This window comes from Gymnoscopelus braueri (assembly GCF_963280865.1).
Source record: "Gymnoscopelus braueri genome assembly, chromosome: 11".
Lineage (NCBI taxonomy): Eukaryota > Metazoa > Chordata > Actinopteri > Myctophiformes > Myctophidae > Gymnoscopelus > Gymnoscopelus braueri.
This window is the reverse complement of record NC_137613.1, coordinates 11,431,672-11,457,157: the sequence shown is the minus strand read 5'-3', so window position 1 is coordinate 11,457,157 and position 25,486 is coordinate 11,431,672. Positions and strand designations below refer to the sequence as shown.

General features: G+C 42.7%; 1 protein-coding gene across 1 annotated transcript in view; it reads left to right on the top strand.

Annotated features, from left to right (window-relative positions):
• Window positions 1-24,588, top strand: part of poc1bl (POC1 centriolar protein homolog B (Chlamydomonas), like) — a 52,472-nt gene extending 27,884 nt beyond the window's left edge. Inside the window, exons 6-12 of the mRNA XM_080443289.1 lie at window positions 1,781-1,898; window positions 4,888-5,064; window positions 12,245-12,376; window positions 15,913-16,023; window positions 19,657-19,809; window positions 21,145-22,179; window positions 22,244-24,588. Of these exons, the coding sequence (XP_080299415.1) occupies window positions 1,781-1,898; window positions 4,888-5,064; window positions 12,245-12,376; window positions 15,913-16,023; window positions 19,657-19,809; window positions 21,145-21,276 (823 nt within the window). The 3' untranslated portion in view covers window positions 21,277-22,179; window positions 22,244-24,588. The remainder of the gene's footprint in view (window positions 1-1,780; window positions 1,899-4,887; window positions 5,065-12,244; window positions 12,377-15,912; window positions 16,024-19,656; window positions 19,810-21,144; window positions 22,180-22,243) is intronic.
• The last annotated feature ends 898 nt before the right edge of the window (window positions 24,589-25,486 follow it).

Sequence of the window (25,486 nt, the reverse complement as noted above, 5' to 3'; positions counted from 1 at the left end):
CTCAGGTCTTAATGGGTTAAAAGACATACCCGAGTCTCGTAGAATCGGGGGGGGGGCATTAGAATAGAGACACACGGGGACTACAAATTTCACGCCCACTTTTGAGACAGCGCCGCTACTCGAGGTCCGTTAGAACGATGAACAGCAGCTGCCAATGCATTCCCTATGAGAGGATATGAAAGTTAGCCTACTTTTAAAATGATCCTGCATTAACTGAAGACGATATTGATTTAAATAAAAATATGTTTCCAAATGTATGGAGTGTCTTTGTCAACATATCTTCTTGTTTTCTTAATAGTTGATGTGTTTCACATTTAATTTGCCACTTTAACGAGTTACCCATAATGCTAACACAGCAGAGGGTAGACAGCAGACGGGCATTTCAGTGACATCACTGTCTTTACGAGCGCCGAGCGCCGACCAGTGGCGTACCCACTGTAGAGGCAGGAGAGGCGGTCGCCTGCCCAACTAAGATCTCGCCTCCCCTAAAAAAATTAAATAACCCGAAAATGTGTCATTGCGTGCTTAATGTCCTCAAAGTCACGCATCCAACAAGCTTTGAACTGAGCAGATTGGACCTTCTGTTCCAGAGATAATGACCAAAACCTATGGAAAACGTCCACTTTCGCCAGTTTTCTGGGTATTGAAAACCTCAAGGGATGCGTCCGTGACGTATATACCATGCGACCACTTAAACTCTGGATATCCGATGCTAGCGGTTTTGACATACTGATGGAGTATATTATAGTATATTGTGGGTAGTATATCGAGATGAAAGATATGGGACATTAAAAAGGACAAATTAAACAAATGGCACAGATTATTAGAACACAACAAAAATCGCTACAGCCTCAGTAGTGAACCAGTGAAATGACGGTATTTTACAATGCCTCTCATAGAGATTGCATTGAGAGCTGCAGTTCATCGTTCTAACGGACCCCGAGTGTCAAAAGTGGGCGTGGATTTGTAGGCCTTCCGCTTCCGGCCGTGTGTCTCTATGCCAGTGAATGTGGATGGGCTTTTTGCGATCATGTGATTTCCTGCTTCACTGGGAGTCAAATGGTGACTCATAGGTCAGCGAAGAGCGCCGTCTAGCGTAAACACTGAAAACACCAACACGCGTACCATATCTGCTATTTTAGAATAGCCAAAGAAATCTTTATGACATTGATGATATGGATTAGTATTTATTTTATTTTATTTTATTTATTTATTTATTTATTTATTTATTTATTTATTTATTTATTTATTTATTTATTTATTTATTTATTTATTTATTTATTTATTTATTTATTTAACAGGGACAATGCACATTGATCAACATGTCAGTTATTCACGTCCATGTAAATGAGCCAGAGTTAGCCAGAGTTGGCTAATTTTCATCTGTAGTCCCTGAGCAGGCTGTTAAAAAAAGTGGTATAGTTATCCATACAAAAAGAGACATCATCGTCAACAATACAAAACAAGTAGACATAGAATAAAAAATAAAATAAAATATGAGAAGACACAGTGATTAATGGAGCTGAAATGTACCCATGATTACAAATTTGGGTAGCTTTAAGCCATCTTTTAAGGTTGTATTTGAAGGTTAGATAGTTGGTGGTCTCTCTTACTTCGGTAGCGAGACTATTCCAGTGATGGGAGGCTCTAGCAGAGAAGACTGTTTTACCAAACACACTCTGTCTGAATGGTAAATCACAGTCTCCTCTGGTAGTTGCCCTTGTTGTTCTGTCACCACTTTCTATCAAGCATTAACCTGCGTCCTCTCTATTCATCACAGATCTCCCACCATGGCAGGCGGCCTGTTTGCTGTGAGCAAGGCCTACTTTGAGTACCTGGGCACGTATGACATGGGCATGGAGGTGTGGGGAGGAGAGAACCTGGAGCTGTCCTTCAGGGTGAGGACACGTCTTTGTGAGCTTGTAGATCTGCTATTCATGGCGAAGGGATTTGGTCTAGATCGAAAAAAGAACGCACCAAGTACAGTGCAACTCGGATACCAGTTTTTCGAAGTACTGCGTGAGGTGTACGTGATTAAACTGAAGGGATATTAATACATTATATTATCAAAGTATTCTGCAGCACCCCTGGACCTGCGTCACGGCACCCTATGGTGTCACTTGTGATTCAGTACCAGGCAACGGCACGTTGAAAAGATATCTCTCGGAACCGTCTGAGAGACCGACGGCAAGCTATTATTGTTTCATCAATGAACGCGTAATGTAATCTGACCCAGTGCCACAAAAAGCCTACGGGGCTTCATAATCTTCACCCTCCCGATCGGAAAGTCCATCAATCTAGCTACGCCTTCCCATTATGCAGTCAGTGCCGACTCAAAAGACAAACGACTCGGTGTCGAGCGGATCGCTTTTTCATTTTTGTTGATGTAACCTCAGACGGTCATCAGTCACCTTTTTCGGGCGTGTTTGTACGTCAATCAAACTAAAGTGCCTTCCCGGTCGTCTGCGTGACCGGACCGCCGGCTCACGCCAGCGGTGCGAAGGACAGTTTTAGCCTGCGTTTGTCTGGTGTGAACCCCGATTTCTGGCACGCCGGTCGGTGGTTTGCAGAGAGAAGATGGGCCCTTCTTTCCATGATTGATGTGCTGTGTGTGTGGAAGAGACCGGACCCGATACATGCTACTCATTTATCTTTAGCCAATTGGTTTGCGCCTGCGTTTTCTTTCCTTTTTTTCTCCTTTAGATTACTTATTGGGAGAAAAATACGGTGTTGAGTGAAGTGTGTGGCGTATTAAGATGGAAAGCAGTGTCACCTAAACTGCCATTTAGCTATGGATATATGAGAGAGAGTGCGTTCGCCTGGCCTAATTGGAATATAACTCAGCCCAATATTAAGAAGCACCCAGTTAGCAGTCTCTCATTCTCCAAGGCAGACATCCCCCCCGTCACCCGACTTCGTTTTGCTATGTGAAAAATAAAGCAATTACGCAATGCAAATTGATGCCATAAATCAGACAGATATTCCCATGCAGTCAAGCGTCTCTCAAAAAAAAACACAGGATCAACCTGTAAATTGGCACGAAGACATGGCTGAAAGAGCACACACACGCACGCGCGCGCGCGCACGCACGCACACACACACACACACACACACACACACACACACACACACACACACACACACACACACACACACACACACACACACACACACACACACACACACACACACACACACACACACACACACACACACACACACACACACACACACACACACACACACACACACACACACACACACACACACACACACACACACACACACACACCAATGATTGATATTCACAGACCGGGGTGGACAAAGCACTCAACTCCAGTACTTGAGTCAAAGTATAGATCTATACTCCTGGTCAAGTTTCTCTGTCAGAATGTCTTAACCACTTACAGGGCAAGACCACGTCGGTAGAGGTTTGTGTTGTGCAGTTAACCTTGCCATGATGTAACTCCAAAGGTGGACAAGAATAATTGCTCCATTGATTAGAAATTGATACTTCTAAATATACTCCTCATTGACTTACACTGTACGGTAAAACAGCTCTCAAAGTCACTCTTTTAGCATGTAAACAAACGCAGACAAAGCTTAATAAAAAAAATTACTTCCTGTTGATTTCGCTATTTTTATTAGGAAGAAAACCCAGACTGGATCCGCGGATCCAGATCCGGATCTTCAAGTAGTAAAATGAACAGGCAGTTGACATTTTTATATATAAAAAAAACAGTACTGGGTTTTGTGATGTTCTATATTGTCTGAATCAGCTTTGTTTGTGTTCGTTTATGTGCTACAAGAGTAACTTTGAGAGCTGTTTTACCGTACAATGTAAGTCAATGAGGAGCACATTTTGAACTAAAAAAGTGCTCCTCGGAGCACAGGTCTCCGCCAGGTCAGGTACGTTATTCTGGCTTCCTGGTGGCGCTATAATAGGCCAATGTGAAAAGGGTGCCATTTATTGTTAGGTCTTTCACGGCAATCAGACACTGAATTCATGATTTGAGGCATTTTGTTCCAAAAATGTGTTTTGCTAAATTAGACCTGCTGGTGGCGCTATAACAGACCAATGTGAAAAGGGTGGCATTTCTTCCTCGGCATAGTGGGAATGTGCGTGTGAAATTTCACGGAAATCGCAAGCTGCGTGCTTTTTGTTCAAAACGGACCAATCCTGCAAACTTTGGAAGCCAACCTTAGGCAATGAGGATGGAATATGGGAAATCGGACAGATCTGTGTTGATCACATGACTGTAGAGATACTGTGTACCGATTTGCATGACGTTTGGATAAAATCTGTAGGAGTAATATAAATAAATGGGTTTTGCACAAATCGGCCTCCTGGTGGCGCTATAACAGGCCCATGTGAAACATTTGGGGCAGAGGTTCTGAATTGGCATCCAGGGAGTGTGTGTGCACAGTTTCGGAGCGACCGGGCCAACGGTGCCGGAGATTAGCTGCTAACACACAGACAGGACGGACGGACGGACAGGGGGTAAAACATACTCTCTCGCCATGCCTTTCGGCCTGGCGGAGACAATTATCAATTTCTAATCGATGGAGCAATTATTTTTGATGTCTTGTCCACCTTTGGAATTACATCATGGCAAGGTATAACTACACAACTCAAACCTCTACCTCAACCTCTACTAAGTGGTCTTGCCCTTTAAGCCCTACAGTACGACGGATAGCATAAATGTACAAAAATAGCAAAAAATAGCTCGTAGATCGGCTATATCCGCTATTTTTGGCCTTTAATAACATCCCCAAAATACGGACATCAGGTTTAAAGTGGCTATTACCTGCATAATTCATTGCATGTCGTTCGTTCGTTCATTCATTGCATGCCGTTTTTATTTATTGCTCCCCCCCCCCCCCCAGGTGTGGCAGTGCGGGGGAAGCCTGGAGATCCATCCTTGCTCCCACGTGGGACACGTGTTCCCTAAGAAGGCTCCGTACGCCCGGCCCAACTTCCTCCAGAACACGGTCCGCGCCGCAGAGGTCTGGATGGACTCCTACAAGCAGCACTTCTACAACAGGAACCCCCCGGCCAAAAAGGTAATAATGGGCAGCTATTACAACCCCTCTTCTATTAGAAAATACAGATGAATGCAGAGCCTGTAGTCTGAGCTGATGGCCTATGATGTGACAGTAAACAAACCAACATTCAGTATGAGTGTACACGGGGTATCTGTGCACATTTCTAAAGTGACAATTTAAAGACTTTTAAGACTTTTTTTAATACCTCTAGAAAATAAGACCATTACTGCGTCAAAAGTAATCAAGAAACTACACTATAAAAGAATGGTCAAACGTTGGCCAAATTGTCAAATATGACCTAAGAAATAGGCAAATATTGTGAAAATAGCTCACAATACATGCTCACAACGCCTCAAACTAAACGTAATGCCTCAACTCCTACAATTTCCAAGTGCTTGTCAGACTGGGGGGGTCCCCAGTTCAATTGTGATTATTTTGGGGGGTCTGAAAAGTTTGAGAACCGCTGCTCTTGGCTGCACTTTTCCTTCATAACAGGCGGACACACCCTATGGCTACTGAACACTGACATCCTGACCCAGCTTGAAACCTTTGTGTTGAGACAATGGCGCGCATCCTACAACCCGTACGTTCCCGAGTGTTAATTTAACTCGGAGACGGTACAAATGTAACCAAAATGGGCCCGGAATTGGGGTCCGTTCGTGCCTTCTCCGAGTTTCAAATGGATAGATTAAACACTGAGGATGTTTTACTGTGTAGCGTTGCATCTCACTGCTTTGTGTCGGGTGGAAACCTCATGTCCAAAACTGATACTTTCAGGATTCAAATAAAAATAATTGTGAAAGTAGCAGATCTACAAGCTCGAAACGATCTGATGCTTTTGTGTGACGCTGTCGTATGATCAGGTAGGGGCGTTAATTTACGAAAAGTAAAAATATGGAGATAAGAGGTTTCTGCCCGACAGCAACAATGTTAAAAGTAATTGTTTCCCCCAAACGATTCATACCAGTCCAGGTGACCCTGATGTGTTAAAGGGTTGTTTTCCTGGATCAGAATAACGGGCCTTTTGGGGGGCGAATAGCTACGACGCTAATTAATATGATATGTATGGCATCATGAGTACGCACAGAAGTAAAGTCAAAGACTCTGTGTTACCTCACCTTGATGAAAATGTATGCGTGTTCCTGTTATTGCTGACCATTTGATAAAAAATGTAAAAGAAAGTATATTATGCTTGAGTAAACGAAACCCAAATTAACAAAATAAAAATTGGATGGGGGAAGAAGAAGAAGAAGAAGAAGGCTGCTGATTTTCCTGACTGGGGGTTCCTAAAACGTCTTTGGCGGTTGCGCAAATGTGATTATGCACTCAAAGCTATATGGTATTACGCGTACTTTCAAAATCCAGCAATTCGTGCCTCTGTGAGTCCTCATCTTTGCCCCAGGCGTCAGCCTTTACCTGTTCTCCGTGAGGTTGGAGGTCTGCCCGACCTTGCCAGGGGCCCAAAGCCTCTGCCCGCCCTGGCCAGGGGCCCAAAGCCCCGTTGACCCTGATCCTCCTTGAGCTGAATCGCTGCCAAGCTGCCATGTAACACCGAGCAAGAACCGTGTTCATTTCATAGCCAGTGTTGCCAGATTCTGTGAGAGAAACAAGCAACCAGGTCTAGGAAAACCAGCCCAAAAGAAGCGACTATGGGCCACATGAGCACTTTAACATATACATCAGCTATTTGAAAATAGCAGATCTACAAGCTCACAACGCGTCGCGATGCGACGCGTTGTGAGCTTGTAGATCGGCTATTTTCAAATAAAATCTTGCTGGGTTAATTATGATAAGCAGATCTGGCAACTCTGGTCATAGCGAGAGCAGGGTTAACTCGGGGGGACCCATGGGAATCAGAGATGGCGCCGCGCGATATGATTCACTCTCTCTCTCCCGTCCCCCAGTCCAGATGTCAGCGTGATTGATTGATGTCCCGTCAGTCAAGTCTAGCTCAGGCCGAGTGAGAACGTGCCACGATCGAGTTTTTTTTTTTTTTCGTACCAGGCAGCTCAAAGCCAGCCATGCCAGCCTCTCCCCTCGGGTTCGGGAGTGTTCCCCCGCCATCAAACTTTCATGGTATCTCAGTTTCACCTCCATGAAAACAAGAGAGAGAGAGAGAGAGAGAGAGAGGGAGAGAGAGACACACAAAAAGGAGTGCATTATTAATGTGGAAATGAACTTTGATCAAACAATAAATTAGCCGCCCGCGGTGGGACAGATTGATCACAGGGCAGCCGGAGCAGAGCGAAGGCCGGTGCCCAGAACTGTCTGGCATGTCGTCCGTACTGCCATTGCAAACAAAGTGGCTGGGTGTCATCCAGCGGTGGACTTTTTTTTTTTACTTAAGTAAAAGTATCAATACTGCAATGTAGAAATACTCTGTTACAAGTAAAAGTCCGGAATTCTAAATTTACTGGAGTAACGGTACTAAAGTATTGGTATCAAAATGTACTTAAAGTAGCAAGAGTAAAAGTAGTCATTGTACAGAATGTCCTAATTTAAAGTTTTCAAATGTATAAACTCTTTAAAATAGCTGATCTACAAGCTCACAATGCATCGCATCTGCTATTTTCAAATAGCCAATGTGTAAATAGGGCGAAGTGGTTAATATAAGTTTTGTAATAATAATCCAAATCTACAAAGTAACTAGTAACTAAAAGTTTTCAAATAGTTGTAGTGGAGTAAAAGTACAATATTTGCCTCTAAGATGTAGTGGAGTAGAAGTAAAAGTATAAACAACTGGAGATACTCCAGTAAAGTAGTATCGAAACATTTACTCAAGTACAGTACTTGAGTAAATGTACTTAGTTACTTTCCACCACTGGGTGTCATCCCTATACTGGCATCACAACAAAGACAGACGCTGCTCTACAGAAAGGCAATCCTCACAGTGTCCATACCGCTGAGCTATAAACAATGGTAGCGGCTTGGAGAGTCAGAGACACGGCGATGTTATTGTTTTTCCACAGGGTGCTTTGAGTTACATATTAGACAGATAGATGGATGGATGGATACCTTTATTGATCCCGCTGGGGGGGGGGGGGGATTCAGGCGCTCAGAGACAGCACAAGCAGTAAAAGTTACAGATACAGGCCATAGAAGTACAGTAGGCACAGAAGAGTAACATCACAATAAAGACACCCATTAACAAATATCGTCGTATATATTTGCCTCTGAGATGTAGTGGAGTAGAAGTAAAAGTATAAAACATTGGTAGTGGAGTGAAAGTCATAAGAATTCAAAAAATACAAATGCTCAGGTAAAGTACAGAACCTCAAAACATTTACTTACGTACAGTACTCAAATAAATGCACCTCGTTACCGTTGTTTTTCCATGGGGTGTTATGAGTTACATATTGCATGGGGACTCTGCTTGTCTGTCTCTGCCCGCCCGTATCCTCTATCACATCGCTGTGCAGCGGGGCTTGATTGCAGGATTACAAAGTGATTTGTTTTGCGGATGTGAGTTTCGACTTGGCTAGACGTCGACACCAGCAGCGCTTTGATGTTTGTACAAGAACCAAAAAAAAGAGCCTCGGGCCTGAAGAGCACTACTTCAAAGTGCCTTCACTCGAGAGTCATACGGGCGCTGCTGCTTTTCAACAGACTGCTCTGTTATGTTTGCTCTTAACCCATTCAATCCAAGGAACGCATCCCGTGTCATTTTAGATTTATTTGGCTATTCAAAAGTAGCAGATATACAAGCTCGTACGAGCTTGTAGATCTGCAATTTTAAATAAATCGTAAAAATTTGGGCAAATTAGATTTCTTTGGCTATTCAAAAATTGCAGATCTACAAGCTCATAGCGTGGCACCGAGTGCCGTGCTTTTGGGGTCCCTGGTTTGAGTGATTGAATACTTTATTTAGAAAGACATGGTAAAAGTACATGGAAGTACAATTCACAATACAAGGTCCTCTAAACTGGATCGCTCATAAAAGCACTTGGCTTATTTAAAATTAGATCCCCGTGCACTCAAATCATGATGACATTTAAGAAGACATTCAAATATACACTACTATGCAGAAAGTCTTACAATCAGTTTACAGGTTACTGGTATGAAAAACAAGAAATATGTACAATAGACAGTTTTAGGGGGGGTAGGTTAAGACTTTGACAGAGGCCAATTTTGAATTGCAGCCTCCTGAAGGTGATTCTAACTGGTAACAACATATTTTACAAATGCTCGCTTTGCATTTGGATTCACAATCCTTTGATCAACTCCTTCGTCGATGGTCTTGCTATTTCTTTAATGCGGCACAATACTTGAGTGGTGCTTGTACTGAATGAACGGTGATTCACTACAGAAATGGTGCTTTGTCAATGATATTACACAAAATTGTACTGAAGTACAGTACTTGAGTAAATGTACTTAGTTACTTTACACCACTGGTGAGTACGTGCGTGTGCGTGCGCGCGTGTGTGTATCTGACGGTTGTCGAAGGCTGAGTGTGCTCAGCAAACACTACTTCCAGCTAACACCTTTCATCCATTTCTTAGCTTATCGCCTCTCAGAAAGCGTTTGGCCTATTGCGTACATCATGCCCTGCAGGGTGTGTGTATAGGACACTGGTTAAATATTAGCCTTCATTGTCGTGACTGTCGGGTGGAAACCTCATATCTTCAAAACTGTTAGTTGACAGGAAATGTAATAAAGAACCTGTTCAACAATGGATCCAGTGCAGTTATTGTTTAGTTACTGTTGATACTTTTCATTGGTTCAATATTTATAAAAGAAAACTCATAGGCACACGTAACCAACTTTCACTGACATGTTTTTGCTAGTTTGTTTGTTTTTAAATAGCAAAAAATAGCAGATCTACAAGCTAGACCGGCTATTTTTTTGCTACTTTTGTGTTGACACTGTAGTATGACGAAGTAGGGCACTAGTTTTATGGAAAAAAACATAAAACGTTGTAATATGGAAATACAAGGAGATACAGCAACATTACACAACCGCATTGGAGCATTTTGTTAACCCATTAACACATTCTACGCCAGAGTTTAATATCATAATGTACTCACCAGTGCCAGCGATTTATTGTTGTTTTTTGGTTTTTTTCACGTCGCCACAGACCTCGCTAAATACCTTAAAATCGCGCGTTAAAGGAGCATTTCACCCCTGGAAGAAACTGCAATCACTCAATGGTAATAGTATTTGTAGTAGATAACAGTAGCGCAATTTAAAATTTGCAACCTATGGCCAGAAAAATTATGAAATCTGTGTGTTTGACTAGGGTTTGACTGGACTGCTGCATTACTACAATGACCATAATGCTTTGGTGCACTGCACCTCCTTGTGGCAGGGGAGGTCGCATGTGGGTGTGATCTCCAACAATAACATCCAAACAGCATGCCAGTGTTGCCATGTCTGCTTATTATAAGCGGCTTCTTTCTAAAATGTAGTTGATATTTGGGCTTGTTTCCAAATGTTTTGATTGCTGTTTAAACCAGTGGTTCTCAAACATGTTCATGTATTTTTCCACAGACCCCCATCTGAAATTATAATTTGTGGCAGGGAGCCCCTAACAAATATGTGTCAAAAATATTCCACATTTTGAAAAGAAAATACAAATATTTTGCAAAAGAAAAATCCACATTTTGGACTTTTTCCCCCTCAAGATTTTTTTGTAAATAGCAGATCTACAAGCTCACAATGGGTTGCGAAGCGTTGTGAGCTTGTAGATCAGCAATTTTCAAATATATAATATCCCATGTCTAGGTAAAGTGCTCTTGGCATAGTTATTTTTCTTTTGGGCTTGTTTTCATAGACCTGGCTGCTTATTTCTCTCACAATATCTGGCAACACTGGCTGTCCTCGCACACGTTCATCTAGTTACATATATGTCCAAGGATTCGTTAGTGATGTCATATCACTGACACATCCTTAGTATCTTCATGCAGTTTCACTTCCGTGTCGCATAGTATTGACATCACTGTCACATCCTTGGTATTATGATCCTAGCCTTTCGTGACGGTGTTTGTTTACCAGCGCTGCTACTCCACGCTGTATTTTTTTTTTCAAGCTTGCGCTTATGAAACACTACACAGGATTATTATTTCATGTCAACATTCAAGTACAACTATCAGAAGATAACTCAGGTAAAGTAATGCCACACTCTGCAAGGGGGGTTGCCCGCTGGCCACAGCTAATGGGAGTGGCCGAGTGGGGAAAGAAGGTTGAACAAAGTGTTACGGACACACCATTGGGGCTGTCTTTTGAGCACCGAGTGCCGCGCTATGAGCTTGTAGATCAGCTATTTTTGAAATGTTTTAATTTCAATACATATATTTTCTAAGCGAACATTTGTAAAATATTTTGTTCCAGGGACCCCCCAGAAGCAAATATTTTAGTTACAAATGTTCGCTTAAAAAAATATATATTCAAAGATTTGCTAAACTTTTACAGTTTACAGTTTAGGCATTTAGCAGACGCTCTTAATCCAGAGCGACTTACAGTAAGCAACGACACAAGATAATACATCATAATACACATAATACATCAAATGCATAAAAATAGTAATCTAATAATAAAATAATACATAAGTAAACCAATAATCCAATAATAACTAATACATACGTAAACCAAGAACCTATCATCAGCCTACATTGAAACTATACACTATAGGATGCCAGGCCAACAATGAACTGGCATCTGTCTACATCAGTGTTTATCAACCCTGGCAAACGTCCCAATTTTGGGCCGGGGCTACTGCTGAGGTGTGCCGCGCCGTTTGAAGAAGGTTTGAAAACATTTTGATTTTTTTTTTTTTTTTTACAATAATAATAATCAGGCATGCAAACAGCCCCGGGTTGAAAAGGGTGACAAAAAGGGTCCTCCTTCTTTTGAAAATAGCAGCAATCTACAAGCTCACACTCCTCCTCCTCGCGAGCCTCGCTAATAAACCCTGTCTCGAAAAGCCCCGCCCCGTGCCTAAAAACGAGCGCTCTGTCTTCAATCACCCTGGATCTCCATTCACCCTGTGACATATACACCGTATATATATATATATAATTATATATATATATATATACCGTATATCTAGGTGTGCCCTGGGATCTTTTGGCTATGCCAGGTGTGCCTTGGCACAAAAAAGGTTGATAAGGGTGAACTATCCCTTTAAGGGTAGCCATTCTTTTAGGTCTGGTTTGGGGTACATGGGCTCGTTGACACACGCATCCTCTCCTCTGCTTCACAGGAGACGTACGGGGACATCTCCCAGAGGGTGTTGCTGAGGGACCGGCTGAAGTGTAAGAGCTTCGACTGGTACCTGAAGAACATCTACCCCGAGCTGCACGTCCCGGAGGACCGCCAGGGCTGGCATGGTGCGGTGAGTGGTCATTCTGTATATCTGCATCCCTGTTATAGCCTGGTTCCAAACCATAGACCCCGCCCACTCTCTGAGTGCACTGCCTCTCGGTCTGGTGTTGAAACGTGAGCCTATAGGATATCTTCGATACCCTCCAGTACCGTCCAATGAGAGTCGGAGGTGGGGCTGCGTCTAACGACAAGCCAATCGGCGAATATCTGCTAAAAAAAAGCTGTGCGATGACGTCACATGTAGGCGGATCCGTGGATCTCTTGTGATTGGTTAAGGGAAATTCGAATCCCCTCCCCCCTTGCAATCGCCGACACTGCAGCCAATTTCAGACTGAAGCTCCACGCAGCTTCAGGCTGATAATCCCTGTTACCTTTTTGGATGGAGGGGCAGGGGTAATATTATTTTTTTACTCCTCTTCATTTATCAGCCTGGCAATCAAGTCCAGTAATCAGCCGGCGCGAATGACGCCTTTGACTTGTTTTTGGTGTTTTCAGTGTTTTCCCACTAGATGGCACTGTTCGCTGACCCGTGAGTGACCATTGCATGCTCACAGACGCATAGATCCAGGAGATCACGTGATCCCAAGAGTTCCCCTTCCGTTCACTTCCTTGTTAAATCGATTTAGAAAAAGGTCTGTATGCAGTGTTGCCAGATTCTGTGAGAGAAACAAGCAACCAGGTCAAGGAAAACCAGACCAAAAGAAGCGACTATGGGCCACATGAGCACTTTAACATATACATCAGCTATTTGAAAATAGCAGATCTACAAGCTCACAACGGTAGATCGGCTATTTTCAAATAAAATCTTGCGGGGAAATTATAATAAGTAGATCTGGCAACCCTCTCTGTATGCGATGACATTTTAATTTTTCTTTCGCGGAAGCACCGGTGAAACCCTCCAGAGTTTTCGGTTTTGCACTCGGTATGCAAAAGTTTTGTGTTTGATGTTTATGCTGTTGTGTGTGTGTGTGCTAATAACACAATGTGGATTCGAACAGTGCACGTGTCAATGTGCGTGCCACCAGTGCTATGGAGATGATGTCCAAAGCGCCCTCCTGCTCATACAACGCAGTGTGTGTGTGGACACGGGCCCTTACATGAAAGTCCTTTATTAGTTTGCAGCGTCTGCATGTTCTGCCGTTGTCACTGTGCCTGTGTGCGTGTGCGTGCGTGTGTGTGTGTGTGTGTGTGCGTGTGTAAGCAAAGTTAGTGTAGCCAGCCGCTAGAGATCCCATAGCCTGCGGGGCTGTAACCATGACGACAGATCACATAGCCTGAACTCAGAATATCCGGTGTTTACACAAAAACGCTAATAACAGCTTACATTTTGGGAAAGTAAAAAAACGGGCTTCGTCACCAGTGTCTGCATGTGCTAACGGTCAGTGCCCGTGTGTGCCCAACCCACTGAGGAGAACCATGCGTTACAGAGTGATCGTGACTGACGGACAGATGTTTCCTTATTAGGATAACAATAATTATGTGAGCATCCACACGTGATGTGTGATGTGTAAACAGTTCTGTAAACAAGCAAGCACACTGTGCAGTCCAGCTGTGTGTGTGAGAGAGAGGGAGAGGGAGAGGGGGAGGGAGAGAGAGAGAAAATATAGCCACACTATTTGCGATGCAATGTGCTGTGAGCTTGTAGATCTGCTATTTTGTATATTTTAGACCATGTTGAACATGTTGAAATGTGTAGAAATGTGCAGATTCTTTCTGTTGTTGAAATGTATAATAACATTCCCCCAAAAGAGGGATCCCAGGGTTAAAGTGGTTAAGCAGTGCTGGACCCCACCCCCCCCCTTCGAGTCATCACACCCCCTGCATGACTGGAGAACTGTACAAAAAGCGCTGTGTAGTCAAAGCCCAGCGCATCATCAAGGACAAGCACCACCCCAAGTCACACACTGTTCAAACCCCTAGGCATGAGCCTTGTTCAGCAGCCTGATGATGACAGGCGGTGCTGTCAGGCTGGTCTCTGACCTTAGCTCTAGGGCTGTGAATCGTCTGCTATCTCACGAATCGATTCGATTCCGATTCTTGGGGTCACGATTCCGATTTGTATCGATTTTTTTCAAAATAAACGATTCTCGATTCAAAATCGTTTTTTTCCGATTCAAACGATTTTCGATTCAAAACGATTCTCGATTCAAAACGATTCTTGATTCAAAACATAGGATTTCAGGATCTACTCCAATCTGCTGGCATGAGAACAGAGTACATTTATGTAGCTTTTATAATTGTAAAGGTTTTATCAACTGATAATAATGTAAAAACACAAAGGTAAATCCAAGATCCTTTGAAAATCAATTTTTTCAAAATGAGAATCGATTCTGAATCGTCCAACAATAGAATCGCGATTCGTACTCGAATCGATTTTTTCCGACACCCCTACTTAGCTCTTCCTTCAACCTACAGTACCTATGGATTATAGCAGGGTCAAATGACTTGGATTTGTCCCTGGTTTGAGCTGGGGGGGGGCTCTATTTTCTGACGTCACGCGCACATGCATGCATGTGCACGTAGCCGATCAGCTCAGTGCTAGTTGAAATACTGTATCCAACATGTGATTTTTTATGTAATTATATCTCTTATTATTTAGTTGCATTGTTCATTTGTTGTTTTTATTTTTGTTTCAATTAATTAATTATTTTATTTTCCTTTTTAGTTTTATATAAAAGCCCTTTACATAGACTCACCCACACATAAGTACTTAAAATAATCAGACAACTTGTCTTTGTGTCAGAGAACTGGGTCCCCTGCTAAGCGATCCCCTTCACACTCTGCAGTGCAGAGACTGTTGTCTCTCATTGTGAGAGGAATGTAACACATTCAATTCAAGTCCATGGCTTTTCTCAAGTAGCCTAATGTTATGCAAAGCAGCCAGGTAGAGGCTATTGAGAACGGCTCGCCACTGACGGCGCGGACCTTGAGAGGCTATTGTTTAAACTTTAAGGTGTTGAAGACCGCCGCTGACGGTGCGTGCTCGCGCGTGCATGTGGAGCACGTGCGAGCCCCCAGCCCACATAGCGCCAGAGCTAAGGGGTCGCCGACCCCCTGAGCACCCCCTGAGTGTCAGTCTACCTGGATTATGCGGTCGACACGCACTGACATTTTGCACCTTAGTCCCATATACAGCGCACTGACTTGTGTTTTTTCTAGCATCTTAACTAACGTCCATATCATGCACAGTATACATTGCTGCTATGCTCAAGCACCTTTATATCTTATCTCCGGTACTATTGAATATGTAGATCTTTTTTTCTTGTTCTCTTTTTTTATCTCTTCCCACTTGCCCCCTCCCCCCCTCTTCTTCTTCCCCTTCTTTTTCTATGGAAATAACGATACGATGGGAACTATGGACGAAAACAAATCCAACATCACATTCACACTTTTTTTTACTTCTGTAAACCTATGATGTGGCAATAAAGCTGATTCTGATTCTGAAGACTTTTATAGATGATGAGTCTGCCGAAGGATTCATTACTGGTGGTGTATGTGCACCAACCTCCTCCGCGTTTATAAACCGTTTTTATCTCCTCCCAACAGGTGCGTAGCTCCGGGATCCATTCAGAGTGCCTGGACTACAACGCCCCCGAGCACAGCCCCACCGGCGCCCACATCTCCCTGTTCGGCTGTCACGGCCAGGGAGGCAACCAGGTCTGTGTGGAAACAACAACAACGAAAAACAACTGTGTTTGATTCCTGTATTGGCATCAAACACATCAAAATATACTTTCAAAGTGTCAAAAGTAAAAGTACTCATTAGGCAGCGTGTCCCATTTCACAAGTTCGTCATGTATACAGATGTTTCGAAAATAGCAGATCTACAAGCTCACAACGCGTCGCAAAGTGACGCGTTGTGAGCTTGTAGATCGGCTTCAAATGGCCAAAGTAGTGGTTAATGTATGTTTTGTAATAATAATCTGAATCTACAAACTAGCAACTAAAGTTTTCAAATAACTGTAGTGGAGTAAAAAGTACAATATTTGTCTCTGAGATGTAGTGGAGTATAAGTATAGAACATTTGAAATACTCCAGCTAAGTAAAAATACCTCAAAAATGTACTTGAGTACATGTACTTAGTTACTTTACACCACTGGTGTTAAACTATGCTCACTTGTACTATGAGGTCAGCCATTATGTGTTAGTTAGTTTTGACTTTGGGTACGGAGTCGATATCTTTCATGTCTTTTGGTAGGTCATTCAGCATTAGTAGAACGCATTCCCCCCCCCCCCCCCCATGTTTGAGCTGGAAATTTGGCGGAAACAAGGTCAGATGATCTCCCTCTAGTCCATACGGTTACAAAAAAACGCCTTTGCACCTCATTTTACGCTGTCCCTCTCAATCTCTCCGTCTCTCCATCCATCTCTCTCTCTCTCTCTCTCTCTCTCTCTCTCTCTCTCTCTCTCTCTCTCTCTCTCTCTCTCTCTCTCTCTCTCTCTCTCCCTGCAACCCTTGCTTGCTTGCTTGTTTTTTTAAATCATTTCCGGCATACTTTTTTTTACGACACAGTCGTATGATGTAAGTATAAAATAGGGCTTAAGCGGTTCAAGGATTATTTCAGGGGGAAAAAAAGCACATACGCTAAAAGTTGAAATCTGGGAGATACAACGACAACGATGATTAAAGTGAAGAGAGCCAGGTTCTAGGTTCCAATGCTGCGAGCGTTTATAACCACTTAAATATCACACGAACGCACTCGGGTGCTTTTCAGGATTCAAATTCAATAGCGTCAAAAGCAGCAGATCCGCAAGCTCGCGGATCTGCTGCTTTTGATGCTTGTGTGTGGCGCCACGGTGCGATCGAGTAGGGCCGTTGATTTAGGCCAGCTGTAATATCACACAAGCGCACTCAGCAGCTAGATTTAATCCTTTTTTGGTCGTCCATATTTGATAGAGGGTACAGCCAGGCAGCGGGGTTATCTGTCTGCGACAATGTATTTTTAATGTGGGCCGATAGGACAATAGCCCCAGAAGCAGGGCTGTTCTCTCTCTCTCTCTCACTCTCTCGCTGTGAATCCTCTCCCCGCCCTATATCTCTTATTACCCCATTTGATGCAGCGCATCAGGTGTCCCGGGGCCACAAAAAACAGCATGTGTGATCGAAAATCAATGTTTCCATGGCCGGTCGTTGAAACGGGAACCTGAGGGCCCCCCACCTCCCCCCCTTCGCCCCCCCCCCCCCAACCCCCCAAAGAACCCAGGTTCCATTTAACCCATTGAGGCCTGCATGAGGTTCCGATTCTGCAAAATGTCTTCTAAATCCTAACGGTTTTCTGAAAAACGTTTGTTTCTATAATCAGTGGTTTTCAAACTTTTTCATGTCAAGGACCCCCAAAATGATATGAATTTGGCCGCAGACCCCCATCTCAAAATATTTTGTTCCAGGGACCCCCCAGGAAGCAAAGATTTGAGTTAATGTTTGCTTTATAAGATTATATATATTCAGAGATTTGCACACATTTTCACGATTTTTCAAAAATAGCAGATCTACAAGCTCGGTGCCGCGCTACGAGCTTGTAGATCTGCTATTTTTGAATAGCCAAAGTGCAAAATAATGCTTTTTTAGCTCAAATGAAAAAGTGACACAGATGCGTTCCAGGTCTTAATGGGTTAAAAGATACATGAGCCTTCATAGGCAGACTGAATGGCACACAGGGCTGCTGGGTAAATAAGTTTGAAAGCCACTAGACACACGGACAGGGGCCCAGAGCAGGGTTAGATGTGAAGAGAAAAGGACGGTTGAAAAGTATGAAGATTGATTACCTGGCCCTCCGTGTTTTTAAAGGGCAGCAAGCCCCGGCGAGCCAGGCTGCCTTTTGTCCTGACGGGCTGGGATGTTGAAACCACAGCAGACAGGGATGGGAGTGGAGTTTAAATGCGTTAGGTGTCTGTGTGATTGAGAGTGTCTGTGTGATTGAGAGGAGGGCCAAGCTCTTTGAATAAAGCATACTGGATTTTTAAAGCAGAGAAAGGAACCATATTGTCACTATCGGGCAGACAGTTTAGTTTAGTTTATTAGCACATTGTTAAAAAAATATATATATAGAAACAATACATATTAAATGACAAGTTGCCGTGCAAGGAAAGGAAGAAGCCGGCTGGCTTATTTGGAATCCTTTCCTTAATGGGAGAAGTCATTTAACAACAGGATTAAAAGTTCAATAAGAACAATACAAAATAATAAGTTTCCAAGGGGAGCAGTGGTGCAAATAAAGAAATACAAACACAAAAACTGCTCAAAAGAAGCAAAAGACCAAAACAAACTATTATGTAAAGATTACCAAATCAATGGACTACAGTATGGAAGAAATTAGATATTGTTTTAAATGTTTCTTAAATATTGGGAAGGATAGTGAAGACTTAAGTGATGCATCAAGAGAGCTCCACAACTGAGGGCCTCTAAATGTGATGAAGTTTCGAAGTACGATATATATATATATATATATATATATATATATATATATATATATATATATATATATTTAGTTTAGTTCTACTGGATCTATTTTCCACTCGTCCCTCACTTATTATCTCCTGGAATAGAGAGGGAGAGAGAGAGAGAGAGGACCTCTGAAAGTCTTATTAAAGAAATGTAACTTAACGTGTTGTATGGCACGTCATTGCCATTCACGTGGCCGTTGCATGTGCATTTTGCACACATGTTCGCGTCATGTACTTTCTGTACCATGAAATTGTAAGCCGGTTTCTGCACATACCTAGGGATGTATGCAGCACTCCTTAATTCCTTAATTATCTGGAATGCACCCTTCTAACAATACAGGTCGAGTTATTTGCATATTGAAACAGATTTGAAATGTCAAACATGTCAAGCCTCTGACGTTTTTACATGTAGTTCATCATGCAACACGTGTGTGTTCCGCCCTCAAATTGGTGGAGGCCATCACCCTTGCCCGCACACATCCGTTAAAGTCTATTTACGTTCATGTAAATATATATTAAGTTCTAAATAAAAACGGGTTTCACTCCCACCTTATGTTGCATCTCTTTTTCCCCTAGACGGGGACGTAACAATATAATATCTATTCCAAGTTTTATTAGCCTTTGGTCGTGACTAGACTAAAATGTTATAACATTTTAGTCTAGTTTTTATGTGTTGACGAAAATTGTCTAGTATATTTAGTCATAGTTTTAGTGATCATAGATTCGTTTTTATTTAGTTTTTATTTACTATTCGTCAGTGAAAAAAAAGGTAGTCGACGAACATTTTCTCGTCGTAGTTTTAGTCGACGAAATTAACACTTAACTTCTTCCCTCCCTCCTCCACAGTACTTTGAATACACGACCCATAAGGAGATCCGTTTCAACTCCGTGACGGAGCTGTGTGCCCAGGTGGCCGAGGGCCAGGAGGGCATCGGGATGAGGCACTGCCCCCACGACCGAGACCCCACGCCGCCACAAATCACATGGCACTTCAGAGACGTAAGCTGCTTTCTTCTTTGCACACGCCACTTTTACTTGTAACAGAGTATTTCTACATTGCAGTATTGATACTTTTACTTAAGTTAAAAAATTTAGTACTTTTTACACTACTGCCGTCGTCCGGTGTCTTGCACAGAATATAGCTGATGTTCAACAAGCGGAGCTCGTCGATTGGTCGTTTCCAGGCATGGCTCCAACCCCAACCCCAGCCCCTAAACCTAACCTCTAAATGCCTCTTAACACATCCACCGCCAAGGGCTAATCTCATAATGTACTCACCAGTGCCAAGGTTTTATTGTTGTTTTTTGTTTTTTTCAGGTCGCCATAGGCCCCGTTAAAATCCTTTAGATTGCCCGATCCAATGTTTGTAAACAACGGGCACATGTCCTGGTGTCTACTCGTCGAGACCGCGTGTCAAACGGAGCCGCCATGTTTGAGTTCTGATCGTTTATGTTAACATGGGAAATGCGAGGATGAAAAACTACATGTCCTGTACAGCTTTTACAGGGGTTTTTGTGTACGACTTAGAATGAAGGCAGACGGGAAACAAAAAACGTGATCGCACTTCCGGTCGATTTCGGGTGGTGTTACACTGAAAATGGTCCCCCTGGAAAATTGAAAAGAAAAAAAAATCGAAAAAAAGGAAAAAGCACCACAGCCCGTAGGGCTACGGTCTCGGCGCTTAACAGTTGGATTTAACGGCCCGTAGGACTACGGTCTTGGCGGTTAATGTGTTAAAAACCAACCTGAATCTTTTCCCCTAATTGTACGACTACAGTTACCGTAACTCTAAAAATCTGTAGCCATAAAACCGTCCATTTATCTTGTGAAGAGGACATGGATAATTGTCCCCACAATGACTTTGTCATTTTGGGGAATTCTCAAATTTACGGGACTTGTTGGGGACGTTTGGCCCTCACACGTATCGTAATTCAAGTACACACACACACACACACACACACACACACACACACACACACACACACACACACACACACACACACACACACGCATGCATGTTTGCATCCAACCCTGATTTTAGGTATTTTAGCACAGTCGTTCTCAAACTTTTTCATGTCAAGGACATCCCAAAATGATATGTATTGAAATAATAATGGTTAATGTATGTTTTGTAGTAATAATCAAAATCTACAAATAATTGTAGTGGAGAAAAAGTAATACAAAAATGGAAATACTCACGTAAAGTACGAATACCTCAAAATTGTACTTAAGTACAGTGCTTGAGTAAATGTACTCAGTTACTTTCCACCACTGGGTTATAGGTTCTAATCCTCCTCTCCTCTCTCGTCTCTCTCTCTCTCTCTCTCCATCCAGGATGGCACCATATATCACCAACACTCGGACACGTGCGTCACGGCGTTCCGCACGGCGGAGGGACGCGCCGACGTCCAGATGAGGCCCTGCGCGCCGGGAGACAAACACCAGCAGTGGACGTTCGAATGGTAGACGGACGACAAAAGTGGGAAAAACTCATTTTTTTTTACCCCAAAGTGCAATTAAACAAAACCACCAGCAGGGGGCCGTCGTCGTCGTCGTCTTCTCTGCCAGCCGAGCGCAGCGCTCTGCTACCAGAACCCTCTGAAACCTGCACTCCATTTTTTTTACTGGGAATTGACAGTGAACGGACGGACGGACGATAATTGCGCTGGAAATGTCGTTTTGGTGGCCAACGCTCTTGGCCTTATTTCTTCCCCAATTGCCTTCTTTTATTTGTTTTAACCCATTAAGAACCGGGAAAGCATCTGTGCCATTTTTAAGATGTATTTGGCTATTCAAAAATTAGCAGATATACAAGCTCATAGCGCGCTTTTGGTTAAAAGAAAAATCTTGAAAATGTGTACAAATCTTTTGAATATGTATATTGTTTTTAACTCAAATCTATGCTTCTGGTGGGGGTCCCCGGGGGTCAGCCAAAGTATAAGATAATGGTTAAAGTGGTTAATATCTAAAAATGACAGATGCTTTCCCGTTCTAAATGGGTTAAATTAGGGCGTTATCGGAGTCGCATTGTTTTTTATGCAGTCTGAGCGGCAAAAAAAAACACACATGGAAACTAGATTTTTTTTTTTGCAAATCAGATTTGAATCACATGCCTTAGCCTTGTTCAGAGTCAGATTGCATTAAAAACCAATCTGACTCCAATCTGGATATGAAAGGAGAATTGGGGCTGGATTTTGGGAGGCCAGTCTGAACAGAACAGGGCCTTATAGTGGATGAGGACTGGAACCGTTGCGGGGGGGTCTGAACAGGGCCTTAAGAGAGAGGATGAGGACTGGTCTCGTCGGGGGTCTGTATGTAATGTAAAATGTAATGTCTGAACAGGGCCTTATAGAGAGTGGATGAGGACTGGTCTCGGGTCTGAACAGGGCCTTAGAGAGAGTGGATGAGGACTGGTCTCGGGTCTGAACAGAAGGGGTCTCGTGAAGGGGGACCGCGCTGAACTATGAGCTCTCTGTCCACTGCTGCTGAAGCGTGTGCTTCTCATCTCATAACCGCTTTAACCCCTAATATGGATTGAGCGGGATTGATACCAGTGTCTTTTATGCTTTCTGTTATTGTTGGGGATAAAGCCGTCGCCGATCTGCTATTTTTCCTGCCGAAAGCTTTCCCCCACGATACGGATGCTATGGGGTTGAAGTGGTTTTTAAACCCTTTAAGACCAGGAATGCATGTCGTTTTAAGATTTCTTTTCTGCTATTCAAAAATAGCAGATCTACAAGCTCATAGCGTGGCACCGAGTGCCGCGCTATGAGCTTGTATATTTGCTATTTTTTGAAAAATCGTGAAAATGTGTGCAAATCTTTGAAAATATATTTTTTGTAAGTGAACATTTTTAACTCTGTTACAACATATTTTGAGATGGGGGTCCACGGCCAAATACATATCATTTTTTAGATATTATAGCGATATACGTTATTTTCAAAAGTAGAATCCCCAGAGGCAAAGATTTGAGTGACAAATGTTTGCTTTAAAAATATGTATATTCAAAAGATTTGCACAAATTTTCCACGATTTCTCCCAAAAATAGCAGATCTACAAGCTCATAGTGCGGCACTCGGTGCCGCGCTATGAGCTTGTATATCTGCTATTTTTGAATAGCCCAAAGAAATCTAAAAATGACACAGACGCGTTCCCGGTTTTGAATGGTGCCTGTGCTAAGCAGCCAATGGGAGTCCAGCACATGTTTTCTGTATCATTCCACAATTTAATGTTGTTCTTGTTTTAATTTTAAAATCTTTTAAACTGTTTTTCCTCTTACTGACAGGACTTGAATGCGGGATGCGAGGGATGATTTAAACAGTCCAGCACGTAAACGAAAAGAAAAAAAAAGTGCCTTTCCTCAAAGAGTTTCTAAGACAAACATTTGGGTTTTTATTTTTCTAAGATGTTATATCGTCATGTTGCACTGCATAAAGTGGGTTAATATTTTTGATAACTCTGGGTGGTCACAAATGATATGAAATCGTAATGTTTACTCAATTTGATGAAGGGGGAGTCTTAAGGTTTACCGATTGTTTAATATAATTATACATTTTTTGGGGGGTAATGGTGGCTCGGAGATGATGCGTGGCGGGCCAGCGATGTCAGCCTGTTTTCTTTTTTTCCCCCAACTCGAAAGCAAGTATCTTTCTTACTAGTGTACAGTTAGTTGTCTGCCCTGTTCTGTTAAAGGGCAAGACCACTTTGGTAGAGGTTTGCGTCGTGTGTTTACCTTGTCATGATGTAACTCCAAAAGTGGACAAGAAATCAAAAATAATTGCTCCATTTGATTAGAAATTGATAATTCAAAATATGCTCCTCATTGACTAACATACATTGTAAGGTGAAACAGCTCTCAAAGTCACTCTTTTAGCACGTAAACGAACGCAAACAAAGTTGATTCAGACAATATAGAACATCACCAAACCCAGTACTGTTTTAATTTTTTTTTAATAAAAATGTTAACTTCCTGTTGATTTTACTATTTGAAGATCCGGATCCTCAGATCCAGTCTGGGTTTTTATTCCTAATAAAAATGGCAAAATCAACAGGAAGTTGACATTTTTATTGAGAAAACAAACAGTACTGGGTTTGGTGATGCTCTATATTGTCTAAATCAACTTTGTTTGCGTTCGTTTATGTGCTGAAAGAGTGACTTTGAGAGCTGTTTCAGCGTCAATGAGGAGCATATTTTGAATTACCAATTTCTAATCACTGGAGCAATTGTTTTTGAGTTCTTGTCCAGCTTTGGAGTTACATCATGGCAAGGTAAATACACAACCCAAACCTCTACCAAAGTGGTCTTGCCCTTTAAAGGTTGAGTCATCTTGTTTGGTTAAGAAGCTCTATATTCTGATAGTAATCGTTGCTATAGAGTGTTTATTCAGTAACAGGGGTCTCCCTGTCTCCTCAGCTCTTTGCCTGCTCACTTCTTTGTGTCATCACTCCCAATTTCCCTCGTTTACGCTGTTCCGTTTTGCTAAAGAGCTGGAGACACGTGTTTTACCGGACAAACACTCTATAGCAATGATTACTTATCAGCATATAGAGCTATTATTTAACACTTACTTTAACAAAAGAAAATCACTTACTGCACCTTGAAGATGTCAAATCCATCGCTGCGCCTTCTTCTTTTTATTTCATGTTAGTTGGGTAGTCTGTTTGTGCCGAAAAGAACTGTGCCTCTTGAGGTCAAATGCATTCACATTTTGTACGCCGTGTCCTTCGCGTCACTTAACAACAGCTCCAATGCTTGGTGAAAATAGCCGATCTACAAGCTCACAACGCGTCGCTGTGAGCCTGTAGATCGGCTATTTTCGGGCGACATGCGTTACCGGCATGCACCGCACCATTCAGAGCAATCCGACCATAAAGTATCATCAAACGATCGATCGATCGATCGATCGATCATAAATCTGTCTTAAAAGGTGTTACACCACTTTTACCAAGTTTTACCCGTCTAGTTTTACAAGAGGTTTGGGGGGGGGGGTCGTAGCTTTTCTCCAATGAGCACCCGTCTCAGTATGGAGTACAGAACGGCTTCGAAAAACAAGGATTTCTCGCAAACTCGCTGAATAGCTGCTGCTGCGTCGTTGTTGAAGACTGCTCGGTTTCCTTTTCGCAGTCCTTTTGCACCTTTTTATGAATATCAAATATTCATACTAGTCAGTGTGTGTGAGGGGAGGGGGGGGGATGGGGATGGGGGGTGACTGATCATTGAAAATGACTCCAGACACCGTCGGGCTCCAATGAGTTGGCGCTGTTTTGTACCGACTTTTGTTAATATGCTGTGTTTTATGGTTTAAAAGGGACCTGAGTGGGACAGTGCATCTCTGGAACCTCTGATCTATTAAGCACAAGGGATGTTTGGTGGGTGTGGACTGTGGATAACCGGAAACGCTCGCCCCCAAAAAACACACTCACCCCCCACTTTTTTTTCATGGACCACTGCGGTTCTTGTATTCGTTTTACTGAGGTTAACCCATTAAGAACCCATTAAAGCTCCTGTGTCATTTTAGATTTTAACCATTGTTTCATGCTTTTGGCTATTCAAAAATAGCAGATGTACAAGCTCATAGCGCGTCACTTTGTGCCGCGCTATGAGCTTGTAAATCTGCTATTTTGGGGCGAGTGTGTTTTTGGGGCGAGCGTTCTTGTATTCATTGTGTGGTATGAT